The sequence below is a fragment of the Achroia grisella genome, unplaced genomic scaffold (genome assembly GCF_030625045.1).
Source record: "Achroia grisella isolate CSIRO2021 unplaced genomic scaffold, CSIRO_AGI_Agris_v1 utg1186, whole genome shotgun sequence".
NCBI classification, from domain to species: Eukaryota; Metazoa; Arthropoda; class Insecta; order Lepidoptera; family Pyralidae; genus Achroia; species Achroia grisella.
In genome coordinates this window covers 4187346-4214002 of record NW_026712592.1, presented here as the reverse complement: position 1 = coordinate 4214002, position 26657 = coordinate 4187346, and the positions used below count along the sequence as shown (strand labels likewise).

The 26657-nt window shown below is 31.6% G+C and overlaps 1 protein-coding gene across 3 annotated transcripts in view; it reads left to right on the top strand.

Annotated features, from left to right (window-relative positions):
- LOC131854200 (scavenger receptor class B member 1) overlaps positions 1 to 26657 on the top strand; it is a 90525-nt gene that overhangs the window by 56472 nt on the left and 7396 nt on the right. For 2 of the 3 annotated variants that reach the window (XM_059205340.1, XM_059205332.1), the window contains 3 exons: positions 5499 to 5590; positions 12085 to 12245; positions 14947 to 15088. In XM_059205340.1, coding sequence (XP_059061323.1) covers positions 5499 to 5590; positions 12085 to 12245; positions 14947 to 15088 — 395 coding nt within the window. Of the gene's footprint in view, positions 1 to 5253; positions 5272 to 5498; positions 5591 to 12084; positions 12246 to 14946; positions 15089 to 26657 lie in introns of those variants that run through there. The other variant, XM_059205347.1, reaches the window with a different exon arrangement.

The following is a 26657-nucleotide window of genomic DNA, read 5'->3' as shown; positions in this document are numbered from 1 at the left end:
GTACCAATGCCTTCCTATTCTGGAGGACTGAGATGTTAAGCCGTAATTTTACTAATATATGCATTACACTCTAACCGACATTCATTAAAACTAATTGCATGTATTGTATGGATCTTACAGGAATTATAATATAGCTTTTTACATTGACCTTTAAAGTGTAAAATCCATAGACACAGGTAGCAATTCAAGAATATTATTTGCAAATATTATTGCTAAATACAACGATTTATTTTTTCTGCTTATATTTGTATAGGTATTTCATATAAGTATAGTAGTAAATGTAGTGGCCCGCTCACTCATTTCACTGTATTGGAATAAATTAAGTCACTATTATATATATAATTATATATATTATATATACAATTTGTAACTATTACCTTATTTACAGGCACCTATGACATAATTATTGATACAAAACTGTCTCAAAAAACAAATTTCATCAATGTATAGGCTTTGTGTATATTCTAATCATAATTATAAATTTATTTCTTTAGATTAGTTAATTTAAATATTACTAGAATAGTAAATAAGCACAACTCATTTAATGTAATACATTACATTTTTATTATATTTAATTGTCTATAATTATAATATTATATACTCACATTTTTGGTGACATTTTCTCATTGCCAACGATGTATGTTAGAGTAAATTAAAAATATCTTACTCCACCTTGAAAATCATTTACGAATCAAAAATTAAAGACGATTTCAAACATACTGACAATGTATGGTGTATAATATATCTGTATATATCCATAATATCACTAATAGGCTATTACATAAATTCTATTGTTCAATTGTCATCGATGATTGACATATCTTGTTAACTGACAAATGTTTACATAATTGGTGGTTCGACTTTAACCATTGAAAGACATTATGACTTTGTGTATACAAGGATACATATTTAATTTTAATTGGCAGTTACATCTATTAAGTGGTAAAGAAATATGTACATACTTATTGAAAACTTTAACTTTCTCTAATATTATATATACCTACTATTAGTTTATAAGTGTTCTACCCTGTATTGGTTTATGAAAAGTTGAAGTTTCTACTGATATAATAGAAACTTCAACTTTTGCCAATTTATTCTGTAAGTATTAAAGTTTCCTATAGGGCTTTTGTCTCACTGATCTTATTATCCTACATTATTTATTATTTGAGAGAAAACTATTTCATTGTATGTGAGAGAAAATAAACTGTTATTACTATACATTTCAGTTCGCTTACCAGATAGGTACGAAAAATGTGAATTAAGAAATTCTCCTCTTTAGTTTTTTCTAACTTCTTATACAGAGTATCTCTCTACAGGGTCCAGGATGAAAAACAGATAGATTTTTCATAAAACTGGACATCTCTTAACACTTTCATTAAGAATTAAAGTAAAAATGAATTTGCAAATTAATTATCTATCTATAGGGATCACACAGTTTGTATCACAATTAAATAAATATTTTTATTTTCCTCTTTTACCTATATTATCAATAGTTTTTTGCAGTGACTAATAATAACCCCTACCGATTTACGAGTATAATTATAATGAATGATTGATGATTATTAGATACCAACGTAATCTGTCTCTAATGTAAAAACAACGTAATGTCCTATTGATCTATCAATGATATAAAAACGTCTGCGTAAGTATAGAATTTGCGTCACAGATTATATATACGAGAAGTTTTTAGAAATGGTATTATTAATAGAATAGAAAACCTACCGGGCTCAGCGCAAATTTTACTTCAAGACTTCATGGATTTTTTACCTAGGTAGACTTTTATAATTCGTCTACGCGGATACCTCGACTTCACCATTTCATTTACTAACCACATTCTTTGGTAAGATGTATTTTACTTGTAGAGTGTAGGTAATTGGGTTGTGCAATTACAGTATAAGAGGCATGATATCTTAGTTCTTTAGAAAGGCAATGCACGGGTGTCACATGATAATGTGAATTTCTCCTCGCCTATATACCTGAGTTGTGTAGGAATCTAGCCATAAGCTGCTATTGCAAATACATAAAAAAATAAAACATACTTAATACAAGGAATTATAGATAGATATGGTAGTAACAAAGTTATAAGATTTTCTTCTTTTCATATTTGATTAAAAATAAAAATACATATATTCGGACGTCTGGATTAGAATTTCCTGTTCTTGAAACTATCTCGTTCATTTTCTCTTGTTGACAATAATAATTTACAATAGCTTTACCTTGTTTAACCCCATATTTGTTGCAGTAAGTACCTTTAATAACGAGCATGACAACTGTACACGCAAATATACGTACCTATATGTAAAACAAATACACGTGCGTGTGAATTCTGTATAATCAATTGTCACTGTTTAACCAGATTATTTGATGATGACTATGATTATAATTATCATTGTATTTTGGGCATATTGTATAAATTTATCGAATACAAACAAACTGAAATTGTAGGTTACGAAGGCATAACGATAGTCCTAAAAATGGCAATGTATGAAGAGTACTGAGTTCACAGTACAGCTTATTTGCCATTACAGTCCTAAAAAGATGAGTCTGTAGTCACATCACTAGTCCCCATTGTGCCCATTCCCCAAGAATTAGCCACGAGGTTTTCAAAAGCGACCGCGTAGAAGTCAACCTCCCTAATGATCCTCAATTTTCTATGTAATTAAAATACTACCACTTAAATAAAACGTAGATCCACGTCCCTTCTTTCACTTTTTTAACCAGAATATTTGACTTTTCTTCTATTTAGTTTGGTAATTAATTTTTTTAGAACTGTTACATCCCAACCCAACTCACATATATAGTATCTACACCTACTATTCTAGCTCTATATATATATAAGCTCTACATTTGAAACATTCACTGACAATTTCTAATGAAAACAGCTCATTGTTTGAAATAGACGATTAATGTTGAGACCTGTCTTTTAATAGGTTTCTTATCTATAAATAATTGAAAATCCAAGAACGCATAGTAAATTCACGACTTAAATAGATAAAACGACAGTACCTGACCTGACTGTTTACACGAAGTAAAGGAGCTAAGGATTATTAATGGTTTTTATATACATCCAGTATAGCCTGATATTTTGTAGAGAGAATATTAGATATTTGTTTGTAAAAAAAATTGTAATAAACTGAAGAATTACATAACCAATTGTAATAACTGTTGTACATATAGAATACTAGATCATTAGCGAGTGACATAGGATATATATTTTATTTTGAAATATATACAGACGAGCTACTAAGACCACGAAAATTAGAAAATTTGAAAAGTGTAGACTGAGACAGCGATTTTTGTTTTCTGTCTGTCAGCAATGTGTAACGTTTAGCTCTACGTCTACACGTTTAGAATTATAAAAAAATCCGACCTTAGTTTAAATAGAAGATATCGTTATTTATAGGTATCGGTAAATCCAAGAATTATTAACTTTTTGTCACTTATTCATACTATTTTACTATCCATGTTAATAGTATACTCGGTAGAGTGTGTCTGTCTGTCTATTTGTTACCTTTTCACTAAACGACTGATAGACTGTATCACGAGAACGAAGATAAACTATTGTATATTTAACAACTAATCTGTTTTTTTTGTTAGAGGGGCAATGGAATTTGATTTTTTTCAAGCCTGCAGATATATAGAGAGCTCTCTTTATCTTGGTACATTTCTGCGAGCTGTCTATTTACAGTCTTGTTGCATACTTGTTGAAAAATTATTTGAAGCATACACCGAGACTTCCTAATGGAAACAACATGATTGGGTTTTCCAAACAAACCGACGACGTTTGTAAACATACAGAGTAAACATGAAACACGTTTGTTACCGCGAAAATCTGCCACAGCGACAATACGTGATCATATTATTCAACATGTCGCCTGTCCACCATTTTGTTTTTTAGAACAACGCCTGTTACATACTCATCGGGACTTTCTCAGAACTGTTTTTATATTGGTTTAAATAGGATATTGACATAATCGACTTAATATGACAAAGTATGTACGACATAGGGATGTCAATCTTATATATAACGCTTAGCGTCGTACAAATAAATAAAAAAACTGATATAATCTAATATCAGTTTCGTATAGTATTATAAGATTTAAAACCCTAAGTTTAAAAACGTATTATTGTACAAAATAATAAATTTCTTAATAGGCCCTATAGATTTAGACTAAGAGTTCCTTAATATACAGATATATTTTACCTGCCCATACATGCTGTATTGCATCTTTGCAGCTTATAATGTGTATCAGTTCATATCAATACTTAACCGCTGTCTATTATAAAAATATCTATGTTAAATATTATGAATGCGTGAAACGGAACGATTTCCGTGTAAAAGTAGGTCTCTATTATGCAAAATTATTTAACGATCACAACAAACAATTACGACACGCCGTCAGCACGGTTTAAAAGGTCCGCATGCAACATGTCAATATTTTCGATCTATATGCATAATATTCACCATATCAAAGTTAAAAATATCTTTGTTCATGTGGATCTAATTCTAAACATTTAGAAGTCAAATCTACTGTCACTGTGGAAGGCATTTTCCCGTGTCCCTCATGAGAATCAATGTTCGGAATGTTAAATATATACGTTTATATGAACATTGGCGTACATTTAATTTGGTTTCTTTTAGGTCAATATTTAACAATGCCTCTATGCCAGCTGAGATAATTTTTACTCTATTACTCGCTAGTATGTATCGTTAGCGCAGGCTGTAGTACCATTCCATCATCACCCATGAAAAAGTACGTACGTATATAGGTATAAAAAATACAGTTAAAAGTGAGCATACATCTTTTTGAAGTAAGTTAAATATATCTAGATCAGTGTCACCGTAAAGACACATGCTAGATCTTTATACGTTATTTGAACGTTAGTACTTTACCCGGGAGCCGGGGCCCATGAACTTACTGCGTCAACGGAACAGGTTTACAATCGCCTGCTCGGTTTAAAACAGAATGGCTTAGCAAACTACTGCTTCTAGTGGAAGTTGTGTTATATTGATTTCATAAACATTTAATTAAAGGTTTTTTGCACTTTACCTTGCATAAAAACTTCTAAGACAAATAAGAAAATATTGTACAGTTCTAGGGAGTTAATACTATTAATTTTGTTGTAAACCAATGATCCGCCCTTACTTTGCACAGCACAGTAAATTTGTGGATCTCAGACACACAAATTAAGTATTGACGACATATCAAGACTGAATGTTGAATAAATCTTATAACAACATTTAAGGAATTTATATAAATACAATTATAGGTGATATTTAGTTTTTTCAAAATGGAGTTTGTCATCAAATTACTTTTAAAGTACAGTGCTTGGTGTTAGAAAGACAATACAGAGATGGATTCCTATTTACCTTGGCACAGAATCTTTCTATTTCTCTGTTCTTCCTTTGTATTACTATTTTCTCATACATATTTTGGTGATTTGGAATATAGTGATATGTTACTATGTGTATTAATTGGGATCTCCATATTTTGCAGGGTTCGTGCTCGCATCCGCCGTGGTACTGCTGTTGCTCGGTATCGTTTGTGCCATATTCTTCGGCACCTGGGTCAGACTCTTCATAGATCATGTAAGTATATTTTGTAGTAAAGTACTGATAATCCTGTTTGATGTTATAAATGCGAAAGTTTGTGAGAATCATTGGATATTTTGATGTTTATTACTCTTTTACGTATAAACTATTGGATGACCTCATATCCTATATAAAATTCGCTATTTCATACAAATCAACCTATCTATTTCTTTTCAATCAATTTTCTCAATGAGAGTGACTATTCATAATATGATTTATTATGAATAGTCACTCTTATCATTCATATTCTTTCTCATATTATTTGCAGGTATATATTTTTTATTCAGTCGTTATAGTTTTAATATGCGTTAAAAAGTAGTCGTTTATTTAATAGGTAAAACCACTAAAACCTTTAATTATCTTTCGGTTACTTATCAAATAAATGTGTCTGATTTTGGTTGGTCTTAAAATACATAATAAGTCTATTGTTCTGTCCTTTACAGCATTCAATGCCCCTCACGCATTGCTTATTATAAGGACTATAATTTATATAACTACCGTAAGCATGATGCTAATTATTAGACAAAAAAAATCTGACGACTACCGTACAAAGATCTGAAAAAATGTATTTACACACATTTTATTCATTCTTCTAGAGCTCACCCATTGTCACATGCTAGCGCTACACTCTGGCGAAATACCAGTGGAGAGTGATAAAATTAACATGAAGTCATTCTATCATCTTTCATTGTCAGTACTCTTATTTCTACTGCGATATACTAAATATGCGTTAGAAGTCTCATTAAATAGATAAATAAGACTTTTATTTATTTAAATATTTACAAATCACACTTATATAAGTGTGGATAATACATAGATCGACATAATATTAATATTATAGTTGGTATCATTATTATAGGCAATACAAAAAGTTCATAAGTTTAGTGTCGAAGGTTATATAGGGAACAAAACACTGATTAATAGGTATCGACTAGTCTAGTCTCTGATTGATTAGGTAAGGCTATCTGTCTAATAAAATCAATATCAACGTTATTCTGGTGTTGTACTCACAACACAACGTATATACGCGTATATATTGCTATTATAACTTCGTGGCAGAAATATGATTATAAGACGCCTGTACAGAGTTCATTCTCACGATAGTTTATCAACGTTTACAACCTAGGGCCTAATAGTGACTGGCTGTATCCTTGCAATGTAGACATTGGTTGTTTCGTACATTTTCATAATAGGCCTCATGTTCATATTTTCATTTATTAAAATTCATCATCTTGTGCATTGCGGCAAAGATCCGGAAATAATTACAGCCACTGACATCCGAAAAGCATTATTTAATATCTTTTGAGTATTATTTATAATTAAAAATAAAGTTACATATAATTAAAGATTTTATATTACTACTACTAGACTTGTAATAACCTAATAATTAAACCGTGAGAAATTTGCATGTAAGCAACAATCAATATAGTTTACCGGGGGTGGATTGACAATTGAAACTAAACTATGTCAATTCTATTGTCATTTATATTGGGTAATTCTGAACCGTGATCTGATCTGAAATTGAAGATTCTGTCGATTTAGAACAATAGAAATATATATATACATACAAAAATTATACTTGAATAGAAGAAGTCGTCCTCTTTGAAATCAGTTCGAAATATGGTAACATCATCTTTTCAATCAATACACGAGGACGTTTTTTTATTTAATAACTATTCCACTATAAATACAAAATTATGAGACCGCAACGCGGGTCATTACCTAACGATATTGTGAAATGTACTTTGACCGACTGCGAACAAAAAGTGCATGGACCGTTTGTCATATTGTAGACGATAATTGAATCAATTTGAGTCACTCGACGATGCGCGGCGTTTTGTTAACGATTGTGTGTGTGGTTGTTAGCGACTTATTCGTACGTACAGATTCTTATAAGAAAATTATTATAACTGCTATGTGACTTGCGGGGGAGATCGAATTGTAACCAAATAAGTGTCCTTATAAAAAGTTAATAGTAATTGAAATTTTACATGATTTTGTAGACGTAGTAATAAATCGTTTGTCTCACATAAATGATATTTGACAGAGTCTAGAACCTCAATTATAATATATATATTTAATATAAGAGACATGACTATAGTCTTTCGAAATGGCAATTTATTAGTGGTATCATTCGAACGTCATTTGATAACGTGCTATTAGTGCGTGCGTAGTGCTATTTATATATATAGGCAACAGTTACCACTTACCGTCAGGTGAGCCACCATTCATCAGTTGTTTATAAATATATAAACAATAGAAATATAATATATTTCAATTTTTTTACAATATAAATATAAACCCGACCGTTAATGAACTAATAAAATATATTAGACGGATAAAGTTCTAATAAATATACATAATCATCGATTCAATGAAATTTCTATATCAATCCGATTCCGTCACATAGGATTCAGCATAGAGGTGCAATAATCAAATCGATCCAAAGTATAGTATTAAAATATAACCATGATAAACATGTCAAGAATCTAAGGAATAATGTGTTCATGGAAGTGGATAAACAATAAATTTTAGTAATAAAATATATAAACATGATATACAGATGACTATGTAAATAAAATTTTAATTAATTTGTATACTATTTTTATACTGTTACCCATCCAACAACGGTCCACTCTACTTATTTCTTAACTTCAACCTTGTAGTCAAGTCGAGTAGTAGTGCGTTTACACTCACTGCATCCTTCTTAGCACGCTTTTCGCAACGAAGTTTCAACAGTGAGCTATGTATCCTTATATTTACAAATAGTATGAATAAACTCTCCAACGTAACTCAGAATGCTGTGGTTTATTTACTATCACAACAACTTATATGAATACAGAGGAAAGACACGTCCTTGTTTATGAAAATAGGAGTGAGTGTCATTAAATCTATACCCAAACAAACAGATAAGAAAAACTATACCGCCTATAGAAATTTATAGTCTAGAATGTCACAAAAAATGACAAAGAAAGAAATGTCATGAAAGTTATTGCTTGATTGCGAAAAATATAAACACGTTCGAACGATTTCAAATGTGTTAGATAAGGAACCGACGTAATAGTTTTATTATTATTATTGTATGTTATATCCAAGATATGTAAACAAGTAACTTTTATTGAGTGCTGGTATGGTAGAATGTTACGCCGAAATAGTTCAAAATCCTTGTATTGTATGTGAATGTATTAGTTGTGTAATAAACCCTTCAGTCACCCATTCGATAAAATTATATCCAATAAGTAGAACGACAAAGTTTCTAAATATACAAAATATAGAGCTGAAGCAGGTTGGGTTCCAGAATTGCGGTCAAGGTGTTCGAGTCCGGTGGAGCTCCATGAATAATTAGCAATTAGTCGGCTCGCACGGGCTTTCGAAATCGGCTGTGAACGGAAAACAATAGTTGTGGTGCACTATAATGAGACGGATATCAACACGTGTTTAATGGTCAAGGCATTATTTTGCGTGCAAAATTATTTTGTTTCATTGACAATTGCAAAAAACTAACAGATGATCAGATGCTTTTAGTGTTATTATAGTAGTTGACGAAATAATCCAGTTATGATCTATCATCAAAATAATTTATTACTGTTTTATTGAATATACTTTAATATAATTGTGAGTACATTAAAAAATAAATATTTTACAGAGTTTAATCACTTACATTTCCGTTTAAATCACGATGTTTACTCAAGATTTCTGATCATCGTTGATGTCTTTTTGTAGTATCTGTGAGTAGTAACAAAATGACATCTTATTAGTTGTCCTAATTTAATTTAGATATTAAATATTTTGGCTAGTTAAAAGATATGAAGGTAATAAGGAATACTATTCTGTACATATCGTCAATATTTGATTCTTAATAGTATACTATTAAGAACCAAATATTGACGATATAATACCATTAGGCTTATAAAAACATTTAATACGCACACAGACATTTTAAAAGAGTACTATTAAATACAATGTAGTTAAAAATGTTTTTAATCTATACATATAAATAAAATAAAAATATAAATATAAATAAAAGTGTCTGTTTGTAATATTGAAATAATCGTTTTTTACTAGATGCGTATTGGTACATACACCAAAATAACATTTTTTACAATTTTAGTCTGTCTGTTTGTTCCGGCTAATTCCGGCTATTCTGTATACGAAAAATAATAAATAGAAAACATCCAGACCGACACAAACAATAATACTCATGAATTCAAATGTTTACATTGTGCAAGGAATCGAACACACGACCATCGGAAGTAAGGCGGTGTGCTAAACCGCAAGACCACCGAGGCCGTCAAACTTTATTTGAATTACGTTGCAAATTTTATAACCACTACAAACAGTTGGGTAAGCGACCCTAAATGTCACCGATCACGTACCCGCGACTCGCGACAACGCAACCGACCTAACACACGTTGAGCAATGATATAACATGTGTCTATAATGCAACATAAAACATTTTGTAACAACTGAAGAGATCTTGAACCGATTGCAATATTGCGAATCATTGTACGTATTGTTATATACTTAGCCCACGATAATCTTGTTATATTTAATACTAATTGACCCGCGGAACTTTACGGCACGTTTACTCCGTTTTTGCAAGTTTTCATTGCAGCTTGGCTTCTATTAGTCATAGCGTGATTTTATATATCCCAAAGCCTTCCTCAATAAATGTGCTATCCAGCACTAAAAGAATTTTCATAATCGGATCAAAATCTAGATCTTCGGACATCCAAACATAAAATTGACATCCATATAATATTACTATAAACTAGCCAACCCGGCCACGTGTTACTATGGCTTATTGTCGGGATTAGTTCGTTTAAACTTTTAAACTCGTATCAAAAATCTTGTTTATTAGCTCAATTAGTGCACACTCCTACATGATATACATATTTCCACAGGTTAAAATGGCACTTGTACGAGAATGAAAATGTCCTCATAAGCTCTAAAATAGGAAGATTCTCATACGATTGGCATCCAATGACTTAAAAATTCTAATTTGAGATCAAAAAACTATCCTATCTTTTAAGTTAGACCAAATTACATACAATGAGATAAATCTCATAATAAATGTTGAAGTCGTTTCGGCGTTTATCCTGGTCAAACTATGTACGTGACGCGAAAATTTATAATATAAAAAATAAAATAATATATATATACTCGTAAATAATGATATGCCTCTCGTTACAGCATTGTATGTGTGACATGCATATAAATCGCTAACAATTGGTTATATAAGAATATTGTGGATACTGTATATATTTCTGATATAAACTTTATGGCTTTGAAAGGGTCGTGATTAGTCTGTGTGTTTATATACATATATCTGTAAAGTGTATTTATATTCATCTTACTTCTTACTGCCTAACTATCTTACTAATATTAATAACATAAACGTGGAAGTTTTGTAAGTGTGTATAGATGGATTGATCGATGAATGTTTGTTACACTTTCACTCAAAATCTATTGATTGAATTTTAAAGAAATTTTACAATCTTATTACATCAGAATAACAAATAGGCTATAATTTCAAAAGATGTTAATTATTATGTGAAATATAAACGTATAATTAGTAATTATCACCGGATCTTACCACGATTTATTTATATATATAAATCTTTAATTAAATAAAAACAAAAAACACGGCAGAAACTGTAAATGTACGTGAAGATACTAAGTAGGTATAGTTTGCCAAGATGAATGTCGAACGAGTTTCAACAGTAGCAACAAACGAAGATGTGTGAAGGTAGACGTATAGGTATGTCTGCCCATAAAAAAATTTTTTTATCTATCTACCTGCTGCTCTTCAGTTTACCCATGATCATGGCGGATGAAACACTTCCGTAATATCGGGAACTCAATAAAAATAATGACTTTTACTAATTATACGTATACATAACTTAGTCGTCAACGCGTGTAAGGTAACACAGGCATTATAAAGTATTCAGTAACGCCCTTGGTATTGATATGGTATATATAATCAACGGCGACTTTCCATCAGCTGATCTGTTCTAGAAACTAATTCCGATTCAATGACACTATTGCACCGTTCTGTACATTTCAATAGTATTGAATTATATATGAGCAATGTCTTAATATCATATTTCGTAGTCAATGATAAAACTAATTTACATTATTTTCTATTTATTTAGTTTAATATTGTTTACATGTCAACATTAATCAACTAAATTAACACTACAATAATGGGTTGGATTGTAATCTTGGAAACATTGGATTAGACTCGAGCGTAAATCTGTATGTGGTGGACTAGATATCTCATTGACAATTTTTTATGAACAAATTGTAAATATTGTAATAATAATTTTTATTCTAAATATATGGTTTTACAATTTTTATGTAATTCTGGCTATGAAATAGCGTTGGCTGTGTGGCAAGTCAGTTTCTTTACTATACAAATCAGTTTATAATGAACTGATTTAATAAAACGAGGAACATTAACATTTTGACGTTGGATTTATGTTAAACAGGAACTAGTGCTTCGCCCCGGCTCGATGACATTCGAGTGGTGGGCGCGGCCCCCGGTGCGGCCGTTCATCAGGGTCTACGTGTACAACGTGACCAATGCGGATGAGTTCCTCAACAACGGCTCCAAGCCGATCCTCAATGAGCTCGGGCCATATGTCTACTCGTGAGTATACCTACCTACTTACTACTGCAGTACTATTGCGTATTTTGTGTCTACAGATCAGCTTAGTAATGTCTAGCCTATAACTCGTGACTAGTAATTTTTTTAACTTCGATAAAGCAGTCAATTCGGTTGAATTGTTGTCATTACAACCGTTAAAGCCTTTATTACAATAAGAGGAGTTCGATATCAAACACTGTAATACCAGATTTTTAAATATTAGCCTTAGCGAATTTTGCATGAATTTTGATGAAATTTCTTTAGATATTCCTATTTTGTGTCATACTATTTTCCACATGCATTATTTTTAAATATTAATAACACTAAGAGAGTTAATTCAATTAATGAGACAGTTAAATCACAATATTTTATCTTAATAATTTTACTGCAAATTCATAGATAAATAGTACAATAATAAAGCATAAAGGCCATCACTTTATAATTTTACAATTATTTATACAAACAGTAATTGTACCAGCACACAGCCTTTATTATATACTACCTACAAAGTCCTTTTTGCACTGTATAAGTATGTATATACAATAATAAATACGTTTACAAACACGTCAATGGACAACGGTTAACCACAGAACACTAATATTCTAGGCGTATAACTATTAACTGAGGTTACATACGAGCCATGATATCCCAATGCAGTTTTATGATTTTCTATTCGTGTGGTATGATGAGGTTCCGAAATTACACCCATAATATTGTTTTCTTGATAAGACAAAATATCTTTGTGATTAAAATCACGAAATTATATACAAATAATGTACATACAAACGTAATATACAGTAGAAATATTATACATGTTTTCAAATAAATCTGAAATTATAACACTGACTAACTTGACAGCTTCGATGGTCTAGCGGTTTAAGACACCGCTTTACTTCGATGGTCGCGAGTTCGATTCCTCGCACGGTACAAACATTTGTATTCATAATGATAGTTTGTATCGGTCTGAGTGATTTCTTTTATATATAATTTTATATTATTTATGTATTTACATAATAAAAATATCTCAGTATTTATATGTGTTGTGTAATACCCATAACACAAACTCTGCTTACCGTGGGTCTAGGATGGCGCTATGTTAATTGTCCAGGGTTATTTATTTATTATTATTTTAACACTGCATTTCATACAGATGAAATTGAATTAATAAGTAAGTATAAGACCTAAGTTTTCTTTTAAAAATATTTAATTTTAATAAAGACAGAAAGCCACGTGTCTGTATTGACTAAACGATCTGAAATGGCCTAGTTGAAATTTTCCTCAATTTGAAACAAATCAAATTTGATTACGACCTTAATTTGACCATAATTGTTTATTTAATTGATTTCCACTTTTATTAATATTAAATAGGTATGCTATAATTAGTTATATTACCTATATTGAATATAGAAATTATTTAAAATGTGTTAATATTAAAAATGAAATAATGTAATACATACCTTTTATATAATCTATATTATAGAAAGTGTTTGATATAAACTATAGTTACATATAATGTATGTGTATGTAATAAATATATGTATTATATATACAATGTTTTTATAACCATTTTGAATGTTATTTGTTGCCAAAACAATTATGAAACTCAGCAAAGATATTACGTAACATATATATAATTAAAATCAAAATACAATTGCAATAATAATCTTATCTTATTATTATTAATAATATTATAAACGCGAAAGTTTGTTAGTATGGGTGGATGTTTGTTCCTCTTTCACGCAAAAAGTACTGAACGGATTTTGATGAAACTTTACAGTAATGTAACTTATACATCAGAATAACATATAGGCTATAAATTTCACACGGGTGAAACCGCGGGCACATCTAGTTATTATATATAATATTTAAGTATAATGATAACAGTAGTGAGTTTAACTGAATAGTAATAGTATATGCGATTGATAGGGCCCGAACAACACCTAATACTATTACTAGTCTATCGAGTAATACCAGTCGATTGCACCAGATATATTAATAGACAATAACAAGACAACAGCGAGACACGCAACATCGCATGTTCATCAAGAACTATTTAAGTAAATTGTAACTTTGTTAGAGTTTAAACGGCAATTACTAATGTATTATTCTATTTTCCTACATAATTCTCTTATATCCTATGCAATATATAATTACGTGTATCCTTCATTTATTTATTATGTGTAGGTAGTTATAGGAATATTTTCCATAGATATACCAAGTAGGTGTAACATAATGTTTCATACAGTCGGAAATAATCTATTGAAACAATTTTCTTTTCAAAAGTTAATAGGTTGAAATTAAAGACCCTGATACTTTAAGCTTATTTGTATATCTAAATACAGTACCCTCACCTTCTAACTCTATTATTTATTTGAGGGTATAGTAAGTTCAGATAACCATCATCAAGTTCTAAACTAAGCTTGTACTATTGATACTAAACAACACATTAAAATACTTAAATGCGTATGTTATTGTAAATTACATACCTACATAATATACATAGAAAACACTTGAACCAAACCATATGAATACAAATCTCTGTAACATACTAGAATCGAACCCAGAAGTTATTCGTGGAAAGCCGCTAGACCACCGAAACCGTAAATAAAATATAAAATATTGGTGTCATGTGTTTCTTAAGTTATTCAGTTTCATGAATAGGTATTGTTACATTCATTAACAAGTACAACTTATAATTCAACAGAGAAGAATGGGAGAAAGTGAATATAACGGACAACGAGAATGGGACACTCTCGTTCAACTACCGGCGCACGTACACCTTCCAACCGGAGCTGAGCGCGGGCCCCGACGACGACGCCGTCGTTGTACCAAACATACCAATGCTGGTGAGTCTCACTCAGTTTTATATAGGTAGACTTTGTATTTGTAATGTCCTTCTCACATATTTCTGCTGTCAAGCAACTGAGTGAGATAAAATATATTGCAGTGAAATTAAGGGGTAACAGGTAACAGGAGGCATGATACTGTATTAATCTAGAAAGGCAATCCAACTGGAATACTATAGACGTCACGTGATTAGAATAGAATAGGAATAATCTTTATACAAATAACTTAAATATAAGCACTTATGCAAAGTCATAGCTTTTTGATTCTACCGCTAATTCGGAAACCAAAAACAAGCAAGAAACTTGCGTGTTGCTCTGCAGTGATGAGTATGTGAAGTTCGTCGATGTGTTGATATCTATAAGTGACAGTTGCCATTTTTCGTCAGCTTGTTTACCATTCTAATTATAAAAATATACTCAAGTGTCGTTGGGCTCATTTTTCCCGCCTAAAGTCAATTTCATAATAACTAACAGAAAAATTACCATACATATATGCTTATAAATTTCCAACAAGTAGGTGACAACATGTGGCTACATTGCTGGTATTGAGCGCACTTTCTCATGCGCACTTGATCGCGTCGTCACTTCACTATACAGAAGTGCTTTATGTTTACCAAATTCCATAAAAAAATCATCCAAAAATAACATTGAAACTTTGAGTGATGCGTAGTATTTAATTTGTGACTCTGCAATTATTATTGGCAGCCATTATGATAATGATAAGAAAATCTAAAAAGCGTTTCTTCATAAACAAACCGTTTCCCATTTTAATGCATTACTATCTACGCCGCGCTACATGTTAAGCATATTTGTAAAAAGAATGCTTAGAAAACACTCGTTCAGTTTGTTAGTACATCTGTTAATAAATCAGTGGTAATTATTATAAAAATGTGCGGTGATTGTTCAACGGAGCGATCAATATTGTACGCTGAGACGTGCGGACATTTTTCAAGTGTCGATGAAATGCGCAACTGAAGACTGTTTCGGTTTACTTCGTCGACAAGTAAATAAATATACGTTTCATATCTATCTGCTGTTGGTATTTTGACAACCTATGTAGATCACATGGTACTAAAATAGTTCCAGACATTTGACTTTGAATAGTCTGTCTCATTAGTACGATCTCTGACTGAACAAACAAAACACCAAACGCCGCAAACAGCAAACACCAGATGAGCTTTATGATACATACCTACATATATCTACGATACATTATTGAGGAAAAAGAATCCTACCTACAATTTTTCTATAGCAGTACGATATCTTTAGGCGATACTTTCTACTTTCCAAGAGTTGAATCTACAGTTTATTTCCTATTTCCTCTTGTTGCATAAAATAAATCAGTCTATTTAATGTTCTTATACTATGTAATATTATGTTATCTGTGCTTATACTAATCTGTAAGATGCTAAAATTTTATATCAACGTAGCTTTATACTGTATAGATGGATGGAACAGTATTTCTCAATAGATAGTTACTGTTGGTTGGTTCCGCTGCAGTGCGCCGCTCCTTAGCCCGACCGACTAAGTTTACTGATTGGAATGCACAGTTATTTTTCATTATATCAAGACTCAAATGCTCCTATAGTATTGTATCTATTACTGGCAACACGTGTAGTCGTAATATATCTGTCCAAATTATAACATTAATGAAGTAGACAGCCATAATCCGTTTCTACTCGTATTCAATTCTGTCGTAAATATTTCTAATCGTAAATTATAAAACGTACCTATAGGTAGGTAGGAAGTTGTCTTACTTAGTCATTAAGATTGCAGAATGTTACTATTTGTAATCATTTAAATGTTCTTCTGTCATTTCAATTAAATCTTAGTTTCTCTATATTCCTTCTCTCTGTCTTATCTCTATATCTTTCTGTATAAATCAGGCAGTTGTTTTAAGTTTCGTAGGTAATGTATAATATCTGAATGAATAAAGTACCTGTGTACTCTGATTTTTATATTCTTTTGAAACGTTATACCGTTATTATATATACGTATAATATATCTATAATAAATTAATTCCATATTTAAACTAACTCTACCATTCGTTCGTTGCTGGTGTATAATTTAAGAGTATAAAACGGGGCGACATAGCGCAATCTAATTCCATTGAAAAGAGTGTTCTACGAGTATGCCGACTGAAACTCGAAAACTAGAATTTAAAATCATTATCAAACATTTTTAAGTTACGCACCTTAATTAGTTTAATTAAGGTGCGTAACTTAAAAATACTATAGTTTTCGCTGATAAAATAAATAATGGCCCTTATACCCAGTTACCTAATAAATTCCCCGTGATACAAACCACAAACTTAGTAGGTTGCGATCACGCCCGGTAAACAAGACGGATAATTTTCCAATCGTTTCACAATTGGATCATAATCCATAACAGCCAGTAATCGATTGCTTTCTCGTTTGATACTAATAACACATCTAAGACACGAAAGCGTGGTGACAATGGTGGATACTGAACATTACATCCTTTTAGAAATGATTTGTAATTGGTAGTGGGCCCTATTTAGGTGAAGTCTGTGTTGTGTCGTAAATACATTTTTACTGTGTTATACTGACATCAACAGTTGAAGCTATGCTGTTTGTGATTATTATTATTATATAACAGTCAAAAAGACAAAATGTACATAATTATGACGCAATATATTTGACAGTGTAATGTACTACTAAGACATCATCGTTGCTAAATCTCGCATATCGCAACCTCGCGATCTCCTGCCAAATTTTGTAGATTTTACCTACATTATTTCAAATGTTAGTCAACAGCTATAATTTGGTTGGAGCTAGATCTTTATTTTATGTAATTGAAATTGCAAACTGACATCATCCCACATATCATATATATGACTACCTATACGTTGCTATCCGGAGAACTAAGATGTCATGCCTCCATATCCTAATCTTTTTTCATCCTTCAACCGAAATACATCTTACAAAGCAAGTTGGTTAGTGGCTGAAATAAGTGGTGCAGAGGTATCTTATGCAGACAGCTTTGTACATGCACTACCTCGATGAAAAAGGATGTACTACACTTTTTTAGTACCTATTTATATCATAATTGTTTGATTTAAATTTAAACCTTTAAACTACTAATTTTGTTACACAAGCTAGAACTGCAGTAAACAACGCTTGCAAAATCCAGTTAATTTCAAATCGTGACTGGAAGTAAACTTTAATTGAATACAGAATATTCTTTTTGTTGATATATAAATAAATAAGATGATAAAAATGATCAACCAGTCAACATTTTCAATGTATATTATGATTATAAAGAAAGAAAATATATAAAGAAAGACGTTTACAGATTAAAAAAATAGTAATATTTATTCTTTTTTGCGTATGATACGCTAGCCAGATGTAACTGTCTACGGGATCCCATATTTAAAACCGTAGCACTTTTAAATACAGACTAATATGCTTCCTGGCGTTTTCTAACAAAAATCTAATAAATTAGTTTATTATATACGATTTGAAGTAAGACCTCTTTCTCCATCATTTATTACTTCCACATTAAGCACCTGTTCCTAGAATAACTAACCCCCTGTGAAATGTATAAAATATTTTACAGTTGCAAAATGTTAATGTTCACTGCCCATCTAATTATACATAGCTGCCGTGATGTTTTTCCAATATGCAAACGATATGGACTCGGTCGACGAACGCGTTACACATATTTATAGATTTAATTTGCATATAATTACTTTTACCTTAGACGCTCAACATTGTCAGAACTACACAAAAATAGTTATATTGAAGACATCATGAGTAACGGTATACATTTTTTTTAACAAGTGGAAATTTCCATCACGGAGAAAAGCAATATGCAGGATTTTACATACTAAAAACCACACGATTTATATCGATGTACCGTAATCTAAGGGTTAGTTATAATAGTAAAGCTTTATGACTAAACAGTAGATGCATCTGCCTATTAATTCATTGATTGTATAGAGATAGGGGTACAGTAAGTTGAGTATAATCCATTTCTACCTAGACGCATCAATAAATACTGTTTATAAAATAAACTTTTTATAATACCATAAAAAGATACTATTATATTGACTATACATTAGTCATCTGTTCGATGTTTTTTTTTTATAATGGATGATAATGGAATGGTGCACCCGTCTGAGCTAACGGTATACGCTGACGGGGTACCAGTGGAGGATGATAAAATTAGCAGGTTAGGTCAGTAAGCCCATTTTCGGGAAATTCGCCAGGATTTGACATATAAAAGTCAACCAGATATGGTACGTTGCTAGCAATGAGGTTATTAATCCACATACTAACAATCCCCTTCCCCTTTTGTTCTATGGTTTGACTTATTGAGGTTTGCGATGGATGATCAGCATAACTACTCTTTAGAAAAATCAATTGCTGTATTGATAGTATTTATCCAGCACTAGATTTGTTATTGTTACACGTTATATTATAGCAGACACAGCAGACAAGGAAGTTTTATCCATCACGTTCATGTTATTAATGAAAAATAGATGAAATGAAAAATGAAGAAGACCTGTTTTGTGCAGATTTTTATTCTTTACAACTTTTATTTAAAACATTTTTTTATATTTCCTATCGAGTTATTTTGAAAACAAAAGCGCTTTTCAACCCTTTTTTTTATTTTTTTCATGTTTTTCCCTTTAAGTTAAATAAAAATTTCTCACTGAATATTATTATTCTCGTATTTGCGGACTTATTTTTATATATTGCGCAAAAACTGGTCACATCTTGTTCAATTTAAAATTTTACTGGACTATATGTTCGTCGACAATTTGCCACGAACTAACAATGCTATGTGTGTTAAGTAAGGTTGTGGTAGTGGGAACTTTAAATCTTATTTATTGTTCAAAGTTAATGAATGCATGTTCCGGTGATGGACACGGCACTGCACAGTGTCAGTTTTTAGGTCAAACTATCTATGATAACTACAATGTTTGGTGTCCATTACCTGTTACACCGATCATTGTGCAATGGATCAAAGTTAACGAAAGATTACTTCTCAACTGCGTATTACATGTAATCAAATTCCAGGAAACGTTAGATAGGTCTCGTTTAGATATCTGGATCAGTGACAAAGTTGATACTTCTTACCTTTAAACGTAATGTACCGTCGCGTCGACCCAGACGAGTTATTATATGTCTAAGTATACTAGTATTCTGTATAAGTATATTGAAGCGCATATCAGTGAAGCCCACGCTTTATTACTCAACGGTTCGTGATATTAACATAACGTACCGTTGTCCACGAGGATGTAGATCTATCTCATCGGATGGAAGCGATAGATATAGGAATACTTTACTGCTATAGAGGTAGTATATTTTGACGACTTCAGTGGTCCAACAGTTTACCACACACCGCGGTACTTCCGATGGTCATTGGTTCGATTCCTCGTACAATATAAACATTTGTATTCATGATTAACAGTGGTTGTATTGGTCCGCGTGGTTTCGATGTGTATATTTACAATAATATTAAATATGTTTCAGTTATCTAGTACCCACAACACCAGCTCTAAGCATTGTAAAAAATGTTATTTTGGTATATGTATCATATTTATATTCATGCATGTAGTAAAAAACGGTTATTTGAATATTACAAACAGACAGTCTAATTTTATTTATATGTATAGATATATTACAATCAAAAAGCATAAAAGTATTGGTTGGTTTAAATTATTAAAGATAAATATTTCATACGTTTTCGTATGAATTCTCTTCACATATTTTATAGGCAAGAACATAATTTTCACACATATTATAATCTGCACCTTAAAAATATTATGTAACATGTATAATATATAGAATCACATATTATATAGAACTTATATAACCTCACGTACGCATAAGCGCATTTGTTACAAGGTAAAAGCTATTGTTGAATAACTTAGCGTGTAGAGCTGCATTGTTATATGTTTAAGTGAATAAGCAAGGTTTTAAATTATGATATATTTCTACACAACAAAATTAGTGTACAATTTTGTCTAACAATCTACCAGGCCGTGGGTACCGACTGAAAAGAAGAGAATCCATCACTGTTAAGGAAATGATTATCTGTTTTGCAACAAAATTATGCTTTGCCATTATATTTTAATTAACGTAGCTTATGTTAACCTTGGTTATTAGTCCGACAGATTTTTAGTCAATACATTCCCTAAATCAATATCGATATTAACTATTCATTTTAAAATCTGTAGGAAGCATAGTATGACTACTAGCTATTGGTCATAAATCCCTATTTATGACCAATAGCTAGTAGTCATTTCTATTTTTACTAAATGAAAAGTAATGTCATTTTATGACATATAACTGATGAATCTGTTCAACAAAAGAAACGACGAAGTTATTAAAGAAATGAACAGGCGTTATCTTTGTCTAATATTAAAAAAATCTTTTCATATTCCACATAAATATTATTGAAATTGAGAACCTTCTCATTTTTTAAATCGATTAAAAATATAAATACAGAGCTCGCCTTTCCCCGGGTGCACCGGCTGTCATGCTCTGGTTGTTTCACGTCGCATGAGCGCTTCAATAATTACAATCATTTACTAACCGATACGGTAATGCGAGTTGCAATTATATGTGGGACTTCCACGCCTCTAAGATAGCTTTAAAGTAATTAGACAACATTAATATTGTGTCAGATAATTACTCCAGCTGTTTTTACTGGTAATATATCTAATAGATATGACTGGATCGCGATGGCATTACCAGCCTATATGTTATTTCCACAGTTTATTCACCAAGTCAATGCTTGTGATGGCCGCCAGTTTGCTTGCCGTTTCAGTTATTACCTTTTTTGCCCTTCTCGGTTCTTTATAAGAGAGGTAGGGATTGCTACACTCAACAGTAAAAAAAACAGTCACCAAGTGACGTACTTAGCAGGTGGGAGTTATTAGATGAGTTTAAATTTGATAAAATGACACTTCTAGATTTTTTTTTAAGTCTTGGTCCGCACCTGACACCTAATCTGTTTGTGATAAATATAAATCAATATTTGTTTGTAATTAGCATATATAAGGATTTTTATGACGTCCTTTTCACAGTTATATGTTTCCTCTGGTATATTAATAGGTTAGGAGCTTGTGCTACACACAAACTGCCAAGCAGTTTAGATGCATAGTATGACTAATTTTTTTTGCAAAAAATATGTTTTTTTGAAAAACAGAATTATTATTTTTTTATTTTAAACCGATATGAAATAGGAAGGAATAGGAATTCCAATGATTTAAATTAAATACTGTCTTCTTATATGTATACATATATTGCCTGTGGGTACTTTTAGGTATCTATGTATATATTTATTATGTAAACTAATTGAAAAGCTATTAGATATTCATTGACGTCACAGCCAACACTAATGACATTCCAACATACAATGAATTATCATTTTAATGAATGGTATAGTGCCATAAGATAGTATGCGCCATCGTCGACATAAAACCTTGCCACCTCGACCTCTGAACTGATCTTAAAGTTGTCAAGGTGTCCGGGAAGTAACCTTTTGTGGACTGACAAAAGGGCTTGTTTTTTTAAAGAGGAAAATTATACATTGTTTATTAATTATATAGACTTAAATTTTATATACATACATATTATATATAAAGATTATTGTTTTCTGTCTATGTATAAACCGTTGTATTAAATATATAAGTTTAGTAATAATCATCTATTTTTTTAGTTACATATATAAAGATATAAATAGCTAATCTATTTAAGTCTGTCACTGAAAAATATTGTACGATATTTTGTTTCTAAAATATAGATCGTTTATATGATATTTTTTTAGTGCAGACTGATTTAGATTTCTTTTGTGAGTGTTAGAGTTGGACTGTAGATAGATAGTTTAGATCCATAATGGAACAGATAGTGCTAGACAAATAGGAGATACATTTATCCTCAATATACCATAATAACCCGTTATCATTAACGTGCTACAATATACAAGTATTCTACTCATTAACGGTATCGTACATCGATATTCATTAGTATCGAAAATAATGATGTGACAATATATTTGTCACACTGCTCTATCACCTTACAAACAGTCAACAATTACTATTTTTATAATTTCGGAAAATGTCAATTAATTTGTATTGATATATATTTATATTATAAATGCAAAGATGTGTCTTTACGTTTTTAAGACTAATTATCTAAACGATAAATCTTCATTCAATTTAATCAAATCAATTAAAAAAAGATTTATTTATATAGGCTCTTGCTTAATCTCATACACGTCATAGTTAATGTTAAAAACATTATCCCTACCGGGGTAAAAAGATCCAGATAGACTAAGTTAGACTGTAATTACAAAGGCAAAAGTAGGCTATCAATTGTCTAAAAAAAGGAACTACGTTAAATAGATCAAAGTTAGTGCAAATAAAGTTTGTGAAAATGTACCTATACCTAATATAAAATTTTAATGAGAATAGAGAATATAGAAAAAGATTTATTATAAAAAGTCAAATAATATAATGAATAAAATAGTAATGAAATTACTGTATTAAGTTAACTTAAAAGGAATAAAAATTTAAAAACCTTTACGACTCCAGGAATCTATACTTATTTGAACATTGAATTGCAAAGTATTTATTTATAATACTTTTTAAGTGATTCAACTTCATGAATTGAGTACGATTGAACTTGTAGTGATGAATGGGTCATGATCTTTCACTTTAAAAAGTGGTTTAACTTCAAGCGAAAATTACCAACGGAATCCAGATGTGACCAAATATGTTTAATGTTTAAATTAAAGGTTCTTGACGGAAGTTACTGTTCATAACCTTCGAAAGGTTATAATTGATGTGACTTCTTATTTCCTTATTATTCTGAATTCCTTAAATTATTCTGAATTAAAGGCTTTTAAGGGGGTCTTCCTATGTGATGGGTTGAAAAAATCGATTTTTTTTTTTTTCATAAATTGCTCCCTTAACATGTCTAGAATACGGTAGTAAAGCGATTTTAGAAAATTCGAAGTCGTTTTAAAGATACACCAGGTAAAAGAAAGAGCGGTTCGGAGCGGTGAGTTGGCAGTTAGAGACCGGGCCTATTGTGTACCGTCGGCTTTATACCTGGCCTCCCTTTTATTAATATATTTGTTTACAGAAATTTCTATTGTTATAATATTTTACCGAAGTTATTTTAGTCTTGGTTGAACTTCGAAGAGAGCAACAGCTACAAATTATTTTTTTTCATAATGAGAAAGGAAGTACGAGTGGAAATGTTCATCCTGGTCGTAGTAAAAAAAGAAAGTTTAGTGGAAACCGTTTTTACCAAAATGATACGGTATTTACATCAGCTTCGGCCAAAAAACTTAAAAATAACATGAACATGAATGTTCCCATCGCTTCGAATTTCGCATATTGCATTTTGGAGTTTGTTTCTGTATTTGCTGCAATCTCTGAAATAGTTATATGTAAAACTTGTAAAAGTGACGTGTCTATTTCGCGATCAAGTTTCCGAGGCCTAGGCTTTAAAATTATTTTATCGTGTGAGTGTGAAAAACAGACAGTTATAAACTCAGGCCCGTTGATCGGAAATGCATTTGAGGTTAATCGTCGGTTTGTATTTGCGATGCGATTATTGGGAGTTGGTCAAGAAGGAGTAAATCTTTTCTGTAGCTTTATGGACATGTGTTCGGGTGTTGCAAATTCTACTTATACTGCACTACTGGAAAACATTCATATTGCTACATCTTCACTGTGTGATATTATTGGCATTCGCTGTTACGCAAGAAAAAACTATGAATGAAGAATCAGGAAAACCACAGGATGAATTGATTGTGTCAGGTGACGGTACTTGGAAGAAAAGAGGCTTTTCATCTCTGCTCGGCGTATCTACGTTGATCGGCAACACTGGGAAAGTTTTAGATGTCATGGTCATGAGTAGTTTTTGTGGTGGATGTAATTTGTGGAAAAATAAAAAAAAACAAATCCTTTAGAATACGAGATGTGGTATGAAACGCATGTAGATGAATGCACCATAAACCATTCCGGAAGTTCCGGTAAAATGGAAATAAGTGCCATCACGAAAATGTTTCTGAGGTCTGTAGAAAAATATGGCGTAAAGTATCTAACATACATTGGCGACGGTGACAGCAAAACTTTCAAGGGCATCCTAGATACTAAACCGTATGGAGATACTGCGGTAACAAAAAAAGACTGTGTGGGTCACGTAGAAAAGAGGATGGGAACACGACTTCGGGCTGTTAAAAAGGATAAAACCAATAAAGGAATAGGAGGAAAAGGAGCAGGTAAACTTACTGATAAAGTTATCCAAGAAATTACAAAATTCTACGGATTAGCAATTCGACGCCATCCAGATTCGCTTGAAGATATGAGAAAGGAAGTTTGGGCAACGTACTATCACAAATGTTCTTCTGATGAAAACCCTCAGCATCAATTTTGTCCAGAAGGCGAAGACAGTAAATGGCGTAAGGCTGAAGCTAATAATGAACTGGACCAATTTCATCACGATAAACCACCTCTAATTCCGCAAGTCCAAGAAGCTATCAAACCGGTTTTCGAAGATTTATCGAAAGACGAATTATTAATTCGTTGTTTAGGAGCAGAGACACAAAACAATAACGAATCTTTGAATTCTTTGATTTGGACTTTCGCTCCTAAACATCTTCATTCTGGTCCCAAAGTTGTTGAAATTGCTAGCTACTTAGCAGTTATTATCTTTAATGAAGGTTTTCAAGGTATTTTAAAAGTTATGTCGATTATGGGATGCCCTGTTGGTCGTGAAGCCCAAGCGTATGTTGAGAAACGGGATGAAAAGCGAATCTTACGCTCTGAGCGGCGCGTAAGTGATGTCGTTAAACAAGCCAGGATTGACTCAAGAGCTGAACAATCTGCTTTAAAAGAGTTTCACGAGGAAGAGGAAGGAATACTCTATGGACCAGGCATCGCCGATTGAGAGTAAGTTGATATTTTAATAGTTTTTAACGGACTTGAAACTTTAAACGCGTTTTTCTCAAAACTGTGTTTTTCAAACTTTCCTCCATTGTATCTCAGAAACGGCTGGACCGAATTACTTGAAATTTACAGGGCACACTCAATATATGTAAACGCATGGAATGAACTATTATCAATCGAAAATTTTCAAAACTTCGATTTTTTTATAGCAAAAAACAAAAAAAAAACGCCTAATTTGCAACTTTTATTTCAAATGTCTATCAAAAATCCAATTTTTTTTATATTCATTTGATTATAGGTCATTCCGTGCTTTTAAGCCTACAAATTAAAACGCCGTTTTTTTTTTTTCAGATAAGCCGATCAGCCGGAATCGTGGAGGAAGTGGGAGCTCTTTTTTTCGAGGCGGGGGTGTTCAGAGCGCTGTAACTCTAGTTTGACTGAATATTTTTAGCTGAAATTTTATATTTATACTGTCCAAATATGTGTTAATAAATGATAAAAAACTTGAAGCTCTAAATATTTACTGGTCGTAGAAAAAAAATCCTAAAATATCCCTAAAAAACAGGCCGTCACATAGGAAGACCCCCTTAATGTTCGTTAATATTTATTTATAAAAAACTAGGGATCCGCCCT